This window comes from Eptesicus fuscus, chromosome 3, assembly GCF_027574615.1.
Source record: "Eptesicus fuscus isolate TK198812 chromosome 3, DD_ASM_mEF_20220401, whole genome shotgun sequence".
Lineage (NCBI taxonomy): Eukaryota > Metazoa > Chordata > Mammalia > Chiroptera > Vespertilionidae > Eptesicus > Eptesicus fuscus.
Genome location: NC_072475.1, coordinates 99,595,881 through 99,616,961, shown reverse-complemented (window position 1 = coordinate 99,616,961; position 21,081 = coordinate 99,595,881). Strand labels below are relative to the sequence as shown.

Genomic DNA, 21,081 nt, shown 5'->3' with positions numbered 1-21,081 from the left:
TTTTTTTTTCTTCATCTTGAACTAAAACCTGTATTTTTTTTTTTCATTAAATTTAGTCCATTCTAAACGTTATTCAAAATTTTTAGATCTTCCACCACCACCAGACCCCCCTCCAGGTCAGGGTATAAGGCAACAGATAGGCCCGAGCCAGCATGTTGGTAACGTGGAAAACTCAACAGAGAGAAAAGGAAGCTCTCTGGAGAGACAACAAGCATCCAGCTTAGAAGACACGAAGAGCTCATTGGATTGTCCAGCTAGAACGTCCCTAGAGTGGCAGCGACAAACCCAGGAATGGATTAACTCCACAGAACGCCAAGAAGACATACGGAAAGCCCTACACAAACAAGGTGTTGGACCAGGTGTGTTCTGCACAGTCCCAACAAAGTGTGGACTTTTACCGTTTTTTTTCTACCAGGTATTTTAGAAATGGCAGTTGTTTAAGGGCTTCTGAAATGCATTTGCCTTGAGTCACTAATTGAATTTGGAATTCCGAAGCAGAGCGACCGGCACATCCGTGAAGGCTGATCCCAATAGGGATTGCTCCTCAAGTTAACCTCTGCATAGGATCTTTGAGCTTAGAGACTTCCAACCTCCATCTGTAGTGCTCATGAGACAATTTGAGGTTTTGTTTTTTTGCTTTTTAATGTTTATATTGAGTACTTTTAAGACCACAAAAATTTCACCTTTAATGTCAGTTTAAACTCTGCCTCTAACCAATTTGCTCATTTTGACTGAAGTAACTAGTCATTTTGAAAGAAGAACCCACTTCAGTCAAATTGCTGAATTAATTGAAATAATCAATAAAGTTACGAATCAATGCTCAATCACAGAATCCTCATGTTAGAAAAGGTTAAACTGGGTCTATACTTTCTCCAGCCGATTAAATTTAGTTAATTGTTAACAATTTAATGGGGGAATGTTCTTGTTTATAAATCAAGTTTCCTGGAAATATCACAAAATAAATTTGGTGGTTCATGGTTGGATTTTTTTTTTTTTTTTTTTTTTGGTGGGGGGTGGGGGTGAGGGAGGTTGGTGGTGAGCCTGTTTCAGAAATGCATTTTCTGGAATATCTCTTCTTATGTCAGGATTCCTTGGTTATTAAAACACACACACACACACACACACAATTTTGAAAGAGTTTCCTTGTACATTCATTTATTCATTTGGACTGAATCTATTCTAGATATGTCATCTCCCCATGCATTTTTAATATTATATTTTGTCACAACTTGGTGCTCAAGGTTTTAGAAATATAGTTTATGCAATGGCTAAAAAATGACAATATTAACATCTAGGTTTAGTGAAACATTTAAGAAGGTTCATCATTAAGAATGAGAGAAGAAAAAAAAAGAATGAGAGAAGAATCATGTGATCCTTGTTATTAAGATTTCTAAAGAAATAAATACTAAATTTAGTCAGCAATTTTTTTAGTCATGTAACCATAGTAATAATAATCGATACTAGAAAAAGAAAGGTAGTAGAGAGAGAAAAAAAAAAAATAGGAAGGAAGAAAGAAAGAAGCAAGAGCCCAGCCCAATGTGGCTCAGTGGTTGAACACCAACGCAGGAACCAAGAGGTTTCAGGTTCGATTCCCACAGGGCATATGACCCAGTTGTGGGCTCAATCCCTAGTAGGGGGCATGAAGGATGCAGCCAATCAATGATTCTCTCTCATTATTGATGTTTCTATCCCTTTCTCCTTCTCCTTCTTCTCTCTCTAAATGACAATAAAAACATATTTAAAAAAAAAAGAAAGAAGGAAGGAAGAAGAGAAGGAAATAGGGAAGTGAGGGAGAGAAAAAAGAAAGGAAGAAAAAACATTTCAAAGTATTAATAGTTATGTACATTATTTGTAGAGAGATGATGCATAAAGAGAATAGACACATTATTTATTAAACTGTATGAGTTTCTCTTTTTCTGTTAAGGAAGAATACAGGCTTTCAAATAATGTATTTCTTTCTCAAGAAACAATAGAAATTTAATAAGCTTATTTTTAATAGCTGATATATAGTTCTTTATATAATTTGAGAAAAAATGTTTCCATAATTTAAAATCAAAACCATGGTCTTTCAATCTTAATAGAAATATTAAATTGGAGCCTCCACTAAACTACAGAAATTATTCTCAGAAATGTTTTCGTTAAATAGTATGGTTCATTGTATGAGGTCTCTTTTATAATATCTTTAAATTTTGAAAATGATATGTAACATTGTATATGTATTCCAATACATCTTTTAATTTAATTCTGCTTTAGATCTTATTGTAGGAAATGTTGCTTGCACATGGAAATTTCTTTTAATTTTCAGGCCTTGTTAAATCTCATATTTTCAATTTTACTAAAAAGCAAAATATTCATCTTGAGCTAAATATTTAAAGTTAAGTTTGTTTGTCAACATGCTTCTGTTTAACTTGGCACTTTATGTTTCTTTTTTTCCCCAGAGGAGACCTTGGTGCCCTACAGCAAGCCCAACTTCCCGTCTCCAGGCGGTCACAGCTCATCAGGAACAGCATCTTCTAAAGGCTCCACTGGACCTAGGAAAGCTGAGGTGCTGAAGGGGGGCCACCAGCGCAATGTCAGCGACCTTCTTGACATAGGCTACATGGGCTCAAATAGTCAAGGACAGTCTACAAGTGAATTATGTAAGTGCCGTAGGAGATTTAAAAGGCTATGGTGACCTAGAAAGAATATCTGAGGCAAAAGTTTTATTCAAACCTCTTAGGTTCCCTGGCTGTATCTGAAATTTAAACTGACAAAGATTAACAGGAAAAAAATACATTTTATTAATTTTTTGCATATACATGGGAACCTTCTCAAGAGGATGAAGACCTAAAAAACTGACAAGAAGCAGAAACTTTTCTACCTTTTAGACAAAGAAACAATACGTATGTGAAGAATTGACAAATAGAAGGGTTTGAGCTAAGGGTAGTGAATGGTGAAGAAGGAACTAGGATGATAAGGGTTAGTTTAATAAGGTTTGTTTACACAGATTTCTCAGCCCCAACTCTTGTAATAAGAGTGTCCTCCTTCCTCCTGGCACTAGGGGCGGGGGTAACTGTCACAGGGCAGTTTTATAACCTGTGTGAGGAAAGAAGGGTGAACGGGGCAGGCCAGAGTGACCTTCCTGCTTCTGCTGTGTCCTCAAACTCCTTCACTTAAGATATAAAATATACTAAGGTGCTATATTTTGGGGTAGCATGTCCTGAACCTCATCAAAAACATTGCCACAATAAACAAATTTCACAATAGTAGAAAACTTGCTCTGCTATGAGATCAATTACAATTTTGAGCAGGTTTGTTTATAACTTAGAGCATTGCTATTTTCAACAGTCAATGTAATAAACATGTCATTTTCTTTAAAATTTTATTTCTATTTTACAAAAATAATCTTAACATAGGCAATTAATCTTAATACTTATAAGTTGATTAAATATGGTCCACTCTGTAGCTTTTTTGCCTTTTTAACTGAGTACACTAATGGGAAACATATTAGCTTTTTGGTACTTTTAAAAAACCTCCTTAGGAATTTTTTTTTTTTTAATTAATTTGGTGAATCAACCTTGAAAGTTGATCTTTGATTTTAGTTAACTTGAAATACTTTGATTATTACAGCATAACTTAGAAATAAATTTCTCTTTATGAATAGGGAACCAACATTGGTGCTTATTACAACTAATCTGTTTTCTAAATATAAAGTTCTAGGAAACAGAGAAATTTAGAATGTTACTGTATGTCACAGTAAAAAGCATTGAACTCCTGCTAATTTAATCAGGAAAGTTACCAATTTTGCTATTCTATTTCAGAATAATAGTTGCTGAATATGTTCAACTGCTTCTTTCAATACAGTTTAAAAACACTGCTAAGGAACAGCCCTGGGTTCCAACCTCCTTAACTGCTTACTGGTTATGTGAAAAGAGAAAGCAAACTAGCTGCCTTCCTAATCTTTTTTCTTATCTAAAAAATTACATTGCTGTTAAGCTCACGTGGCAGACTGGGGATGACATGAAATAATGAAAACTAAAAATACTTTCAAAACTTTAAATTATTTATTGATATGAGTTATTGTTACATATTACTAAACTGATTATTATTAAGCTATGTTTATAATTTTTATTTTGATTCATGAGTACTTGGATTTTTCTTTAACTTTTATTTTGGAATAATTATGGATTCACAAAAGTGAAAAATAGCTCTAGTTGAATTTTAAATATCCAAATTCCACAACGTTTCTTTTTTCCCCTCTTCCCATCTCATTTCAGTAAAATTTCTTAAATTCACAAACTCACAGACTCTATTTGATGATGTTACTTTCACTTATTATCTGTTCCCTTTGGTTTTTGGTATGCTGGATTAAAGGATACTGCACTTAAAAGCAAGCTTACTTCTGATTTGTTTTTCTCTTTCTAGAGTAACTGAGATGAGACATGCAAAGCTGCTCTGAAGGACCATCAGGTCTGAACTCATGGAAGTGATGACACTTAAACAGTGCAATGAACAATTTCTTTATTTATGTACTATTAAAAGAACTGTAAATGCAATGTAAAGACACACAGCCACACATATCCCACAGATATTTTCCTTTTGTTCTTCTGTTACGTACACCACCCACCTTAACTCTTTCTTGTCAGGAGTAAACAAAAAAGAAAGAAAACAAAGCTCGCCCTCCAGGAAGCAAAGGATTTCCTCTGTATATAATTTCTTTTGTGCATTGCTATGCAAGCTCACCCTTTTTAGCTCTGTTCATATTATTGTCTGTTCTTACTGGTCTGTTGTACTATATGTGAATTAATAGGCTGTGGTGCCATATATTAACTTTTAATTGTGTAACTTTTATGTTTAAATTTTGCACTGCAATTTTATTTGGTGATAAGCACAAATCTCTACTCCTCGTGACATGAAGAAAAAGACTGAATGTGAAGGGAGTTGCTGTACTGTAAGCTAGGTTGGATAATGCTGATTGTAACCAATCACGTTGGATGGTTTTTGGTTGGGATATAGAAATAGGAAGATGCGAAGGACAGTGGTGTTAGTGAAGTCTTCTTTGAACATCAGGGACCAAGTCAATAAAAAATAAAAAAAAGCAGAATGGTGGCTTTTACTGTTAATAAAAGTGTGGGTCAAAAGAAGGAAGTTTAAGACTTAAGACTGAATAGGCATTAAACTATACAGGTAGCAAAGATATACTAAACTTGCTTTAAGACATACTAAGGAAATTAAAGTTATATTTAGAATCAGCTTTATCTCTCGTTGTAATTGACCCATCTGAGAATTGCAACAAGCAAAAGGAAATTAAGGTGTTTCACAAGAGCTGTATTTATATTACAGTTGTTTTTGTTTTTTTAAAAAAAAGCATTTTCTGAATTAACATAATTAATCTCTCCAACTCATTAAGTCAGAATATAATATGATGTTCCCCAAGGAAACAAACCAAATGAACTCTAGAATATCCAGCAAATAGTTAAAGAGGCAATTTATTGTTAGGACATACTCGGGCTGTTTCGAAATACAAAAACTCTATTGCAATACCTTGTTTCATCTTTCTGGTACATGTACAGTACACACTAGAGGATAGAGCTGCATCACTTCACTTCATGACTTTTAAAACAATAATGCAATCTATATGCAACTTTGTGTTTCATTTGATGAAAAAAATGAAGTTTATGCCACCAAATGTACAGCCAAATTATAAGTGCTTAAAAAGCAGTGCTCAGAGTATGTTCAGTTCACAGTAAGTAGACTTATTGGAATAAATATTTTATGGTACACTTTCAGAAATGGGCTACCAACTAAAATATGTTTGACCCATTTTGAATGAGTAAATTGAAAAGGAGAAAAAATGCATGTTTATACACTTTTTAAATAAAACCGAACCTGGTAAATGGACATTAATAACAGTGTCCTGCCTCATTTGTTTTCACGACTTTGAGAACAAGCAGTTCTTGAATATCAGTCATGTATGGTCAAAATGAATATGACTTTGAAATATATGTTAGCTACTGTACATGTATAGTCAGTCAAGTAGAAGAGAACTTTCCACTTGTGACATTTTCCCCTGTGCTGCCTACACAATTGTAAATTCTCTCTCTAGTTATATTTTCTCATGTTTTTTTCTATGATGTGCTCAGTAGTTGATACTTTAAACTATATTCAATATAATGATAAGTAGGGATCAATTCTAAAATACGGGACCCATTGGAATGACAAGTCATTGGTGACTGAGCATTTTTGGCTCAGTCATCAATTGTATGTCATATTATTACAGTAGTGGCAAAATTAAATGCTTCCATCTTTTATGTCACCTGAGGCTGCATCGACACAGACACGCGTACAGGAACTCAGTGTTCTTTATGGGCCCTGACTACTGTCATGCACTTCATTTCTTCACGGAGGAGAAAATTCTGAGACACACATACTAAATACTTCATCAGCTTTCTCCCCTAAATGTCTGAATTTTAATGCAGTTTGAGTTCTTTTGAACAAAGAGACTGGGGAGGATGAGAAATTTCTTCTCAGAATGAGTGCATACTTATTCACAACTGTAGAATGTGAGGAATTTAAATTTTTAGTTATGCAGTTCCTTGCTTCACCTCTTTCTATTTAAAAGCAAAGTTTTGTTCACTTGTATTTCCTCTTTACATTCCTCTACAACCCAATATAGTCTAAAACCTTAGTTCATTACACATTTTACACATGGCCTTTTTGCCCCTGGTAACTGGCAGGTGTACGTGACTAATAAACCATGACTTCAAAAACAGAGGATATGCACACGGGTGACTTCTGGAATAAGATTGGGCATGCATCTTACCTCCCTAATTGTCTCCAGTGCATAAAACTCACTGTTATGGTTGTATTATGTCAGTGCGGACCTTATGGTGTCTTGGAATATCCTTTTAGAACAGTCCACCTTCCCTATTAAATCTAGTTTTAAATAAATTGGTTGGTCAAATATTGCACATAAAATACCATCCTCAAATAGATACAGAGCACAATAGAGCTGTGGCTATCCACATGAGTTCAGGAGCACTACCAAAACATCAAGCCTTTGCCAGCTTGCCATGGGTAAAAAGCTCTTAATTCTTATAGGTCAAAATATCATTAAAAATGCAAGTGTGAGAAGTATCGTGATTTTTCATTTTGTAGCCAATTGAATGACTGGTTAGAAATTCACTGAGCTCACTCTTCTGCAGACCTAGACAGATCCAGGCCCACATAAGCTGTTGGAAGGAACTCTGGGTGGGAGAGGATGTCATCTTACCTGCACAGAGACAGCACTGTGTGCAGTCGCGCCCCACAGCACAGCTCCATTCATAACAGGCAAAGTCTCCAGTGGGGAAGTAGTGGGATCAGTGCCCAGCTCAGGTATTCCTCAGTGTCTGCAGGCAGAGTCAAACAACCCCTCCTCCAAAAATGTTCCATGCCGTATTTAATGTAAGGTAGGAGAGTACAGGGACATGAAAACAATTGATTCTTTCACAGGATTAGAATCCAGCTCAAGAGAGAATATAGGAAAATCAAGATCAACATGTATGCAACCAAAGGAAGAAAAAACATCGCAGTTTACTTGCTTTAGGTAACAAAACAGATTAAATGGTTTTCTATGTCATGGTTTAATGCTCTGGGTATTTAGATATATTTTCAATGGGGTTTGAGTTGAAAATTTGTAAAAGCTTGATAGAAAACCTCCAAATTTCTATTGAACTAATTTATGTAATTGTCCACTGACAACATAGTGATAACAATACCAATGAACTCTAAACTGGTTTATTTTCTCCACTGGAAAGTGATTGTGTGTCAGTATTTAAAAATGAAAACCATGACATTCACTAATTTGTTCATCTGCTTCTGTATATTGTATTTATAGAATTACATGACAAGAATTGGTGTAATGCAACATGTCTTTCCACATTACCTTAGAGGTGAAATTACTTTTATTTTACTTCTCTATAATTGTACTTCAAATGAAACACCATACATTTTAAATGAAATTTAATTTGACTAAGTTTTCTTATCTCATAATTTTCAAAAGCATTTATTGTGACTTTAAAGTGTTGCAAGATAAGGGATTTTGTGGCCGTGGGTAGACTTTTTATATTTTGTTTTATAGATGGATTCTTTTTTTAAATGTACTTTGTTTACGTCACCAAACAGCATTCAAGATCTGAATGTTTCATTTGATGTTGTTAGATCAGAAAAGAAATTGGCGTAACATTGATTAATAGTATTGTCAAAGAATTGTGTATTGTGTACTCACTGGGAAAAATAAAATATATTCACATTTCAAATTTGTTAAAAAGCCATTTATGTAAAACAAACTTGCTTATAGACAAATTATGAACACATAATACTGTCACTTTTAGAACTCTGTATTAATATTTTGTGACCAAAAGCATAATCTCCTTTTCTCATTTGCTATGGGTTGGGCAATGATAACTAAAAATTGACATTGATATAAAGTAGTGACTAAAAGACATCAATGAAGAATGTAAAAAGCATTTGAAATTAAAGTTTTCACTCTATTAACACTAATTTCCAGATCTGACCTTCCTCACCCCAAAAGACGTTCATGTAGAAAGAACAAAAACTTCTTATCTACAAAATTACTTAATAATTTAAATATATGTGTGTGTGTGTGTGTATGTATATATATATATAAAACTAAGTGTGAGAATTTGACAGAAGTGGATATTAGCTCTAGAATAGCTAGCAATAGCTTTTAAAAAAAATGATGGTTATGTTGAAAAGTTATCATAGGGACTGGGTAGAAAAAAATTTCCTATTTTGTATTTCATAAATATTTCATTTTTTAAAATTTAAGTACAGTTATATGACCATTGTCTCTAAAAATAGTTTATGTGTCCTTTAAAATAGTAATCATAGTAATAGTATAAATAAAAAAGGAAACTAAATTTGAAGCATTCACTTAAAGTATTTTAAAAACACATGGTAAATGGGCAATACAGTTTTATTTAATTTAGATTAACAATATGAAAATAAAATAGTATTAGAATAATTAGAAATAATGTTGCACTAATAAAATACAATAGCAATACATATATATGGTTAAAGACAATATATTAATTGCCAATATGATAAGTGGAAGAGAAATTAAAAATTAATCATCGCTTTATAGATTTTAAGTGTATTATGGAAACACAAATGGCAAAAGTGCAAAATTGTCAGAAGCTTTATTAAAATAAGAATACACTATCTCTCTTGATTATTCTACCTTAGCTAGAAAAAAACATGCATCAATGTTGCAAGAAAGCATTTAAACAACAAATAATAATTAATGTCCTCAATTTGTGAAAATGGAATTTATCTCTTCCAAAGAAGAGCTTTGTAAAGTTCATGCTGAATTTCATGTAGAGATGTGAGTAGAGACTGTAATAACAGAAAGCCAATTTGTAAGATTTCAAAAGAAAAGGCGAGTAGAAATGCTAGCTAGAAGGGGAAGACACTATGCTATCTCCAGAAGGTTTCAAGAACTCTTTCACCTTGATGAATTTGGTGGTCTTGGTTTTGGTCTTCAGCCTCAGAAGGAATTTCCTCAGGCTCAGAGAAGGTGCACAACAGTATTAATAAACTGTCAAGAAACTCAGAGACAGAGGCAAGAAATCTGCATGGTTGTGTGTTTAATTTATAAAGAATTACAAAGTTGACCTGCTTTTGCATCGTTTAGTCAACACATTTTCTCTTTGCAGTAGTCAAGCTATAAGTAACTATCCAAGGAAGGTACTTCTGTGATTCAAATACAATGACCATGGGATCAGGCCAATGTCCAGGACAGGGAATTTGAAGGTAATTCTAACTTCCCTGGATCATAGCACCCTAGCATCCTTTCCAGTAAAATGCTTTGACAATGAATACAAGCTCTGGGTAGTAGACAACATTTTGCTTGACAATTTTTAGACAGTGTTTTTCTAGGTATTTGTGAATAATGTTTCTGACCAACTGGCTTTTGGGGTTTTTGTTTGTTTGTTTATTTATTTATGCCTTTTGCAAGCAGGTATTGAAACATTATGCTAAGTATTCAATTTTTAGAATAGTTAAAACAGAAATAGCTTTTTTTCTTCATAAATTTATTAGTATCTTCTGTTTAATCTGGCCTGGATCTCTAGTAACATATCTTTTTTGATGAATGTTTGTAAGCTAAGAGGAAAGAGGTAATGAGCAAAGCTTTCAAAAACACTTACAAACAATATAGTCTGCATTAGCTTCATTTACACCCCACCATCAATTATCATATTCTCACATTTCTCAAAATAGTCTATGGAATTTTTTTTATAATATTTTAACCCTCACCCAAGGATATGTTTTATTAATTTGAGAGAGAGAGAAAGGGAGAGAGAGAGAGAGAGAAACATCCATCATCAAAGGCACCCAGACCAGGAATCAAACCTGAAACCTGGGTATGTGCCCTGACAGGGAATTACAGTAAACCCATGACCTTTCAGTGTATGGGATGACACTCCAACCAACTGAGCCACACCGGCCAGGGCAACCCATAAATTTTTAATAGGTATTTTAAAAATAAAGGAGAATATAGATGAGTGGAAGTTCCATGGTTGGTTAAGAATGTAAAGAGATTTATTTACTACTTGACTCTTTTTCAACTCTGTTCATATCTTATATGGCATTATGCCTTTTGTGCTGGGCCTCTTGTGAGACTAGCACTCTGTGAAACCCACCTTTAGAAATACTCTCCTGGAAACTGTCATCCCTCATTATGCCCCTGGGCTCTACATTCGTGGTCCCAGAGACATTTCTGCCAGGCCTTCCTTGCTGAGGTTTTTTAAAGTCAATATTAAGTCGTGAGGAAAAGACATGTGAATCTCAATTGTTCTGATTAGATTATGGAGAAAAAATGTGCAATGAGGTAAAATTACATGTATTCTCCCCATTTCTGAGAGTTTCAAATGGTTAATTATGATCATGATCAGCACTTTAGCAACAGGTAAGATTGCATTTTGTTCTTTAGGTTGTCTACATTTTTTTGTTGTTGTTGTTAAATCTCTAAATCCTTAGTCATGGAAATATACTCATTATCTCTCCCCACCCAGTTCCCAGCTTTCACAAAATTCATTCATTTTTAAAAAGTACTATCTGATTATTACTAGGTTTTACTTCAAGTGGAGCAGTGCAAAAAGTAAGAGTAGATAGCACAGGATATACGGAACTAAGTTCCTTTGGGGTGGGAAATATAGCTAATTAGTAATAATGAAAATCAGTGTTCTCAGAAAGGGGTAAATATAAAAGTACAAAAGGGAAATGGGCAATTTCCATTACATGAACTTTCACTGGCATTAAGTGTAAAAGAATACGATAATGTTAAGAGGGAAATTAAAGTGAAATGAGGGAAGTAGCGATTTAGATTTACTTGATTAATTTTGAATGATGGTAGATAAATGCAATCAATAACTTAAATGCCCCATCAGAGCTGATTTGAGAGTAGTTACCTTTGGTTAACAGTTATTCTAATAAAAAAAAGATGAAAAAGACAAATGGAAGCAGCCTGAAAAAACAAAAAGAATACATAAGAAGAGTAAGCCTTCAGCTTAAGAAAAAGGATTAAAACATTTTTAATAAATGTGCAAGCATTTCTTAGGCAAGTAATTATCCACCAAATTTTAAATCCCTGTTTTCATAATGTCAGTGATGCTCATTTTTTCTAGCATTTCCCTGGTGGTTTAAGTATATTCCAATTATACCTAAAATGTATGGCTCCAACATATATACAAATGACAGCAAAGCATAAATTTAAAAGAATACATGTTAAATGCACAATATCATCTATTTTATTAACTGTTTTTATCATTAAATCTCAATTGGAAAGATATTTTTGGATCTATTCTAATAACATTCCAAATAAAAGCAATTATTATACTTAAAATGTATTATGTAGCCAAGAAATATTTTAGGAGATGCACACATACTCACACACACATATGCATACAAACATCTATATCTATACTAATAAAAGGGTAATATGCTAATTAGACTGAACATCTTCCAGACAAAGCCACAGGGGTGGGGGCCGAGGCAGAGGTGGTAAGGGGAAATTAGGCCAGCAGGGGAAGACAGTTAGGGGTGATCAGGTAAGCAGGGGAGCAGTTAGAGGCATCAGGCCAGCAGGAAGAGGTGGTTAGGGGCAATCAGGCAGGCAGGAGAGTGGTTAGGAGTCAGTGGTCCTGGATTGCAAGTGGAATCCCTGTGGAATTAGGCATAAACCAGCAGTCAGACATCCCCCAAGGGGTCCCAGATTGGAGAGGGTGCAGGCCAGGCTGATGGACCCCTCCCATGCACGAATTTCATGCACTGGGCCTCTAGTCCTACCTAATAATAGACAAATATGCAAATTGACCATACCTCCGACACACCCACAAGCCACACCCACAAGCCACGCCCACCACCCAATCAGAGCGAGTATTCAAATTAACCCAACCAAGATGGCTACAGCCACAGAGAGCAAGGTTTCCTAGGTAACAGAGGAAGCCAAGCTTTCTGCCTGCCCTTGCCAGGCCTAAGCCTCCACTCCAGCTACAAAGTTTCAATTATAGAAGGTAAACAAATTCAAACAGAAATGGTGGTAGAATGGAGCTTGAGAGAGCAGGCCAGGGTTGCCGCCGGCAACAGGGGAAGCAAAGCTTTCCACACACCCTGGCCAGGCCCACCTGCTTAAGGCAACAAAGTTTCAATTATAACCCCAACAGAAATGGCTGCCGGCCGCGGAGGGAGCCCCAGGCTTGGCTCCGCTCCAGGCTACAAAGTTTCAATTGTAGAAGGTAAAGAAATTCCAGATACCAGGGCCTCCGTTTGGGTTGCCAGGGGGCGTGGCCAGCCTGCAAACCACCACAGGCCCCTTGCTCAGGCTACCCCACGTCCCAAGGGAACCCCCACCCTGATCAGGGACACCCTTCAGGGCAAACCAGCTGGCCCCCACCCCTGTACCAGGCCTCTATCCTATCTAATAAAAGAGTAATATGCAGATTGATCATCACTGCAACACACAATATAGCTGCCCCCATGTGGTCAAAGATCCTGCCCCCATGTGGATACAGGATCGCCACCACAAGATGGCCAGCAGGAGAGGGCAGTTGGGAGGCACGTGGCCTGCAAGGGAGGGCAGTTGAGAAGGACCAGGTCTGCAAGGGAGGACAGTTGAGAGGGACCAGGCCTGCAAGGGAGGGCAGTTGGAGGTGATCAACCCTGCAGGAGAGGGCAGTTAAGTGTGACCAGGCCGGCAGAGGAGGAAAGTTGGGGGCAAACAGGCTGGCAGCGGCGTGGTTAGGGGGTGATCAGGCTGGCAGGCAGAAGCGGTTAGGGGCAATCAGGAAGGCAGGCAGGCTAGCAGTTGGGAGCCAGCAGTCCTGGATTGTGAGAGTGATGTCCGACTGCCCATTTAGGCCCGATCCCACTGGGCAGTCGGACATCCCTCGAGGGGTCCCAGATTGAAGAGGGTACAGGCTGGGCTGAGGGACAACCCCCTTCCGTGCACAAATTTCGTGCACCGGGCCTCTAGTCCTACCTAATAATAGAGTAATATGCAAATTGACCATACCTTCGTTACACCCACAAGCCACGCCCACCAGCCACGCCCACCAGGAAACCAGCACAGGGACGCTGGGGTGCGGCCGAGCCCAAGGCCGCCACCCAGGGCCAAGCCCCGACCCTGAAAGATGGCAGAAGGCTGTGGCCACAGCCAAGGCCTGGGTCCCCGGTGTCAGCAGAAAACTGGTGCAGGCAGCCAGGTGAATGAAGGTCTATTGCACGAATCTTCATGCAAACGGGCTGCTAGTATATATATAAAAGGCTAAGTGACTGTTCCCATCTATCTACACTAATAAAAGAGAAACATGCAAATTAACCATCACTCCGCTACACCAAGCCATGCCCACCAGCCAATCAGAGCAAGTATTTGTATACGCAGGCTGGGCAGGCAGTGCCAGGGGTAAATTTGCATATGCAGGCGGGGCAGGCAGTGCCATGGCCCGCCCCTGGGGGTTCAGGTCCATCGGGGGCGGGGGAGGCCTGGTGGGCAACGCCAGACACCGCTGGCAAGGTACCAGTCCATCGGAGCCCTGGGAGGCAGGGTAGGCAGTGCCAGATGCCACCCGTGGGGTCCAGGTCCATCGCAGGCCCCAGGAGGGGCAGTGGCCTGCCTAGCCACGCCTGCGGGGCCCTGGGAACATCGCTGCCCCAGGGAGGAGTGGCTGGGCCTGCTTAGCCACTCCCATGGGGCCCCGTGAACATCACCGCCTTGGGTGGGCATGGCCGGCCAGCCTAGCTACTCCCATGGGGCTCCGGGAACATCGCTGCCCCGGGGAAGCACGGCTGGGCCTGCTTAGCCACTCCCATGGGGCCAGTGAACATCGCAGTCATGGGGTTGCTGAGACCTAGACAGTGCCTCTGGCCACAGATTCACAGCTTTGTGGAGACTGACTCTACCAGGCTGCCTGGAGGCCATGTGGCTGGGCCGCAGGGTGCCCGTCCAAGATGTGACACAGAGAGGACGTGTGGGAGGAAATCCAAAGAATGGGATGTGGGGGTTCAAGACTCACTTCCTTTGGGCTTTGTCCTACTTGGTCTTGGTCCTTTTCTTTCGGGCCTGGAGTGCAAGCAGTGCAGAAGAGAGGGATGGATGAAGGCCGAATGTGGAAGAAGAGGAATGAGGCCCTACTGCGGGGCTGCCTGAGGGGTGTCTCCAGGGCGAGTGCCACAGCTTTGGCAAAGCGGCTGGCCAGGAGGCAGGCGTTCCAAGGGGCTCAGAGCAGTGCCTCACCATCCCTATATGAGGACACCCCACACAGGTGCTGCCTTCCCCAGCAGGCTCTGGGCGACATCTGCAAATGCTACTGCAACCTCTAACATTCTGGGCAAAGAACTGACCCTGTGCCCCTCTGGCTACCGGGCTTGCTAAGGAGTGTGCTGTCACCAATGCCATAGATCAAAGGCAAAAACCTGGCGAGGTGGGGTGCACCAGAGGGGGCTTGGGCTGGGGCATGGACCGGCGGGCAGGGATCTGCCTTACCTGCAGAGAGAGAGGTTCTGCAGTGGCCCCAAGATGCGGGTGGGCCCGGCCAGGGATCAAGGGGCATGGAAGGACACCGGGGCAGAGGGGCAAGGACCTGCAGCCTTGAGGCGGGGGTTGAGGGGCGGTGCCACCTAAGTGGAGGGGTGCTGCACTGCAGGGTACCTGACTGACTGACATGATTCAGAGAAGCTCCCAGTGCTAACCAGTGTGTCCCAGTGCCTTCACTGAGCTTTGATGGCCAATTGAGATACTATATAAGGAAAATGAGGGAAGAAGTGAGAAAGAAAAGGAAAGGCGAACAACACAAAAGAAAGACTGGAAGGAACCTGTAAACCCATTATCACTTAAATAAGGAATATAGTCAATAGTGTTGTAATGATGGTATGATGCCAGGTGGGTACTGGAAATATTGGGGAACACTTTGTAAAGTATATGATTGTCTAACCACTATTCTGTAACTAATATAAAACCTGAAACCAATACAAAATAATATTGAATGTAAAGAAATGAAAATTGGAGTGAAATTTATATAAATTTCAAAGTTTAAATAAAGGCTATAAAGGAAGGAAGGGGGAGAATAAAAATAGTGTTTTTCATTTTACCACTTTATTGTCTTTTCAGTACATGAAAGAGACAGTTGTCTTTATATGATGCTTTTATACTTTTCTAAGTCATTATCTCATTTGAATTTCAGGGCAACTTAAAGATAAGATAATTATTCCCTCCACTATTCAAAGACAGGAAATCTTGGTGTCTGGTCGCAATGATTCAATCGTGAAGCCCTTATTGTACAGCAGGGTTAGTAAAATTTTCTGTGAAGGGTCATATCTATACTAATAAAAGCCTTGGGGTGATCAGACCAGCAAGGGAGTGTAGTTGGGGGCAATCAGGCTGACAGAGGAGCAGTTAGGTGTCAATCAAGCTGGCAAGGGAGCAGTTAGGGAGCAATCAGGCAGACAGGCAAGCTGTTAAGAGCCAGAGGTTCTGGATTGTGAGAGGGATGTCCGACTGCGAGGGGACCCAGATTGAAGAGGGTGCAGGCTAGGCTGAGGGATACCCTCCCCAGTGCACGAATTTTGTGCACCAGGCCTCTAGTGTGTATATATAGGGATATATATATATCCCTTCCCCCAGCTGGCCGGTCCTGATCAGCCCCGAAAAGCCCCGATCGCTGGCCAGGCTGAGGGATCCCACCTGTGCACGAATTCGTGCACTGGGCCTCTAGTATAGAAATAATTTTCAATTCAGTAGAATCCAAGATGTGATGAATACACTTATGGAGTATAGAAAAAGGGCAGCAAAAACAAATATTATGAGGACCAAGATAAGTATCTCAGACTAAATAATGCTTCACAAAATCTCTATTTCTCTTTTAAAAATTATAATAATATAATTAAATATAAATAAATGATTTTATATTTATATGCATGAATCTATACACATGTGCATTTGTTTATGTGTGTTGTCTGAACACACTCATTTTTATATGTATTTATATTTATATGTATGTATGCATATACTTATATATAAATGTACATCATATACATCACATACATAATACTCATATATCTATACATGAAGGAATGGATATATTCTTGCTTGAATACCAAATGTTATTTTTAAATGAACAAATGTATACATAGTATTGTGCTTGGCACAATGTAGTGGCAGGCAGGCAATGATAAATAATAGGATCTCATTATAAACTAGTTGGCGGTGTTATATGGCATAGAACAAACATTAGACCAGAAGTAGAAAGTGAAGCAAACCATATAAGACTATTAATTTTGCAGACATCAATTTTAGAAGTTAACAGGTAGGAGAGAACATTAAGGGTTGGTATGGGCAGGTGAGATTTAGTGATAAAAGAGATTGAATTTGGTTGTGAATGGGAAGAAGTGATAGAAGATAACTGGGAGGAGAGGAAATAGGTAAGATACAGCCCCTAGCCTACAAGAAACAGCAGTCTACTGAGAGAGCCAGGCAACTGAACCAGTATTTCCAATTGGTACAATCCATGATAGGATAAACACACTCAGCAAAGTATAGTGGAGAATGGAAAGTGGGTACCTAACTCAGATTCTAGAATTCAAATTAGGCATCCTAGTCTGAATAATGCCTCTGAGGGTTTCTATTCCTCCTTGACAAAGGATTTAAATGAGGATTTCATGTTCCCTATGCAAAAGCACTGAGCCTTGAGATAACATGGCATAGTAAATACAGAATAGTAAATGGAATAGTCAATGAACAGAATGTTTGGAAAACTATAACAGAACAAAGATATAGTGGAGAAAGAGTGAATTAAATAAAAAGTGTTAGACTGTAAATGCCTAGTCTGATTGAAGATGGAAAGGAACACAGATAAAGAGTCATATGCTCGCTTCACATGCTTCTTTTTCCATTTTGGAGATGCAGGGACATCTCAAATAGATTTATGCTTTTGTAAACAGGAAAATCCAATTCTTCCTTCTAGTTCTATCAAAACTTACCAGGCATGTGGTAAGTTTCCAAATAAGAATTGTTATAAAAGTATAAATCTGTAACCTAAATAAATATCCTACCTAATAATAGGGTAATATGCAAATAACCATCATTCCGCTACGCCCACGATTGGGCAGCGGGAGGCTTGGGGGCGGGACTCAGGGTGGCCTATCTGGTCATTGAGAGGCACAGGGCGCAGGACTCGTGAGTCCCGCCCCCTGCGCCACCGCCTATCTGGCTGTTGAGAGGCATGGGGCGTGGGACCCTGCGGCTGATCTGGTCATTGAGAGGCGCCTCTCAACAGTCAGATCGGCGGTGGTGCAGGGGGCGGGACTCGCGAGTCCCCCCCTCCCCCCCCCCCCGCGCCTCTCAAAGACCGGATCAGTGGCCACTGAGGGGGGCTGCCGCAGATACCCGGCTCCCCTGCCATCAAAAGCGGGGAGACTGAGCGGACACCCGGCTTCCCTGCCATCTAAAGTGGGGAGGGGTGTCCGCTCCGGCTCCAAGGCCAAAAAGCGGGGAGCCGGTGTACTTGCCAGAGTCCATTAAGCAGGCCAAGGAGCTGGACCTTGCGGGGCTGGGCCTACAACCCCTCTTCAGCTTGAGCTTTGAGAAGGAGGAGCTGCAGCAGCTGAGGCTGGTGGGACAGCATCAAGCAGTATCGCTCACAGGCGACCATCTTTGAGATCAACGCCTCCAGTCGGGACCTGAGCAGCCAGGTGATGTGGGCCAAGCGGCAGAAGGACTTCAAGGCCATCGCCAGCTTCCGGCAGGGCCGGCAGGAGGGCCTGGCTGGTCCAGCCCCGAGCTGCCAGTGTGGCAGGCGGAGCAGCCTGGGAAAGAGGAGGAGGAGGAGGAGGAGGAGGAGGAGGAGGGGAAAGGAGGAGGAGGAGGAGGAGGAGGAGGGAGAGAGCATGGAGGATGTCTCATAGAGGTTGTGGGCTGAAAACGGCAACAGCCAGGACCTGAACGGGGAGCCAAGAGGTGGAAGGAGGAGGCCCGGCAGCTGGACCAGGATTTCTATGTCCCCTATCAGCTCAAAGATTTCAACAGTGAATGGGTCCTAAGCGTTGGTGGGGACCAGAGGTGCCTTTGAGCAGCAGGTGGCTGGTGCCGTCCTGGATCTGATGGGGGGCGAGGACCAGAACCTGACCAGGGCCCGGCAGCAGCTCAAGTGGGACTGGAAGAAGAAGCGGTTTGTGGGACAGTCAGGACAAGAGGACAAGAAGAAGATCAAGACAGAAAGTGGTTGCTACATCAGCAGCTCCTACAAGCGGGACCTCTACCAGATGTGGAAGCAGAAACAGAAAACTGCCATATGCTCAACATCTGAGCCACAGTGGGCTGCCAGCAGTCGGCTCTGTTGGCAGCGCTATTTCGGCCTGATCTGGTCGGGGCATGTGCAGGAGGCAACCAATTGATATGTCTTCCTCACATCCATGTTTCTCTCTCTGTCTCTCTCCTTCCCCTCTACTCTAAAAATCAATGAAAAATGTCCTTAGGTGAGGATTAACAAAAAACCAACAGTGCATACATACACACATATACAAAAATACATGAATATTGGAGGGTTGGGAAGCAGGGCCCCATAAGTGCACAAATTTTGTGCACCAGGCCTCTAGTCATAATATAATAGAGTGGAATATGCCCACTTAGAAAGTGTGCTGTTTCATGTAAACAACAATAGGAGATACCAGACAGAAGCAGAATGAAAGCAATTGTTACGAACACAATCCCAAATGGGGCAGAGAGACTTTCTACTCATATGCAATTGAATGCAGCAGAGCCAAACAAGACCCTGGGGCTCAAATAGGAATTTCACTAGGGAAAATTAAAAACCATACACAATGCTGATAAATCTTGCAACAATAATCTGCCTGAGGAACAACTACAAAAAAAGCACAAACAAAACTATGTTATGCAAAAAACAGATGAATGAAAACAAACATAATGATTTGCAACAAAACTTAGTAAAGAAATATGAAATTAAAAGCAAATTTTGGTCTTCCTTCTCCTACCTCCCATTTTACCTTCCCTCAGGATCCTAATAAGTTGATGAGTATCTCTTATTAAAGACCAACAGCAGAAAAACTTAGAAACACAATAAATAATTAGAGCATAAGACTAAGTGTGGATAATTATGAAATGGCAATATATAATTAATCATCCATTCCCTGAAAATGTCTCTTTTAAAGTGACTCCATAGTTTTAAAATGCATAAGAACTTCAATTTTGTAATACACACATTCATAAACACACATATGCACAAATGGCACACAAAGCAATTTGTGACTAAATAAACTTGCTATTAGACTTAGAGCAATATTCAATATATTTTTGAATATGGGTTTGCTAGATTAACTCTCCAGGCATAAACTATACATCTTCAATACTTTATTTGATGTATTCTCTTGTTATAGCCTATCCTCAGGGATTTTAAGTTTTCTGTGTTTGAGTGCTATTAAAATTATTTTTCCCTAGAAGACATGTATATTTTTTTCCAATTATTTAAGATTTGAGAGAAATTTTCTAAAGATTGTGAGTTATTTCAAAATGAGCAAGATTAAAACACCATGTCTTGCACTCCCTTTGCAACTGCCAATTTCTGACACAACAGTGAATTGAAGAGCTGTCTGAATATTGAATTGATTTGAATATCCTGGCACCCACTGAATTACTTCACAACATTAAGTCGAATGGCTTTGTGACTTTTCTTGTAAAAGCATTCATTCCACTTGGCTAAATACCCTACCTAAAAGCAAACATTCTAAACATATTGCAAAATAAGCTAATTAGTACTAGAAACCAAATAGAGACCAGCAAAAATGTATTTACAAGCCATTAACCACTTAGTTGTTGAACAGTAAGCTTGGGGTTTAAACCCCTATAAGAAGAGCAAAACATAATAAGGCATCATTTTGCCTTTTCATTTCAAAATAAATAATATGAAATTCCTCTGAAGAGACAAACATCTCAGGCAAGCAAAAATTTACCAGAAAAAAATTTTGTATGAACAGTGGGTAAGCCAGTAGCACTATCTTCAACTGCAGCTTTGCAAAAGTCCTGTCATTATTTTTCAAATAGATCATTTTTAACATAAACCTTTTATAAAAGCTGAGGATTGAAATCACAGTAAATATTACCTCATTCAAGGCAATTTTATTGGTGTTTTAAAGTCTAGGCAGAAGACTAGTATTTTTTTTACCTGGAGAGGTCAATCCAGTTAAACAACATGTACTTATAGAGCAAATAAAGTCAATATTTTCCTGTGAGAAGATCCTTGCATTACCTTTATATTTGTTATCTTTATATTATATGTAACAAGTACCTGAGCACTGCGTTATATGGGAGAAATCACCCTAGCACTGAAAATGATCTCTGCCTGTGCTCCCACACAAGCATTTATCCCTAAGGAAACTCAGCTATGCTGTGGAACATGTGCTTCAATCTGTTAGGCCCACCAGAAGGCACCCAATATACTCTTAGAGAACAAACACCTCATCAATTAAATGAGTGAATAAAGGTACTCCACACAGGTGTTGATGAATTTGCAATATAAACACTGGTTTACA

General features: G+C 39.5%; 1 protein-coding gene across 1 annotated transcript in view; it reads left to right on the top strand.

Moving 5' to 3' along the window:
* The window catches only part of ROBO2 (roundabout guidance receptor 2), a 744,230-nt gene that overhangs the window by 689,686 nt on the left and 33,463 nt on the right, over positions 1 to 21,081 (top strand). Inside the window, exons 28-30 of the mRNA XM_054710136.1 lie at positions 87 to 359; positions 2,439 to 2,639; positions 18,578 to 18,871. Of these exons, the coding sequence (XP_054566111.1) occupies positions 87 to 359; positions 2,439 to 2,639; positions 18,578 to 18,871 (768 nt within the window). The remainder of the gene's footprint in view (positions 1 to 86; positions 360 to 2,438; positions 2,640 to 18,577; positions 18,872 to 21,081) is intronic.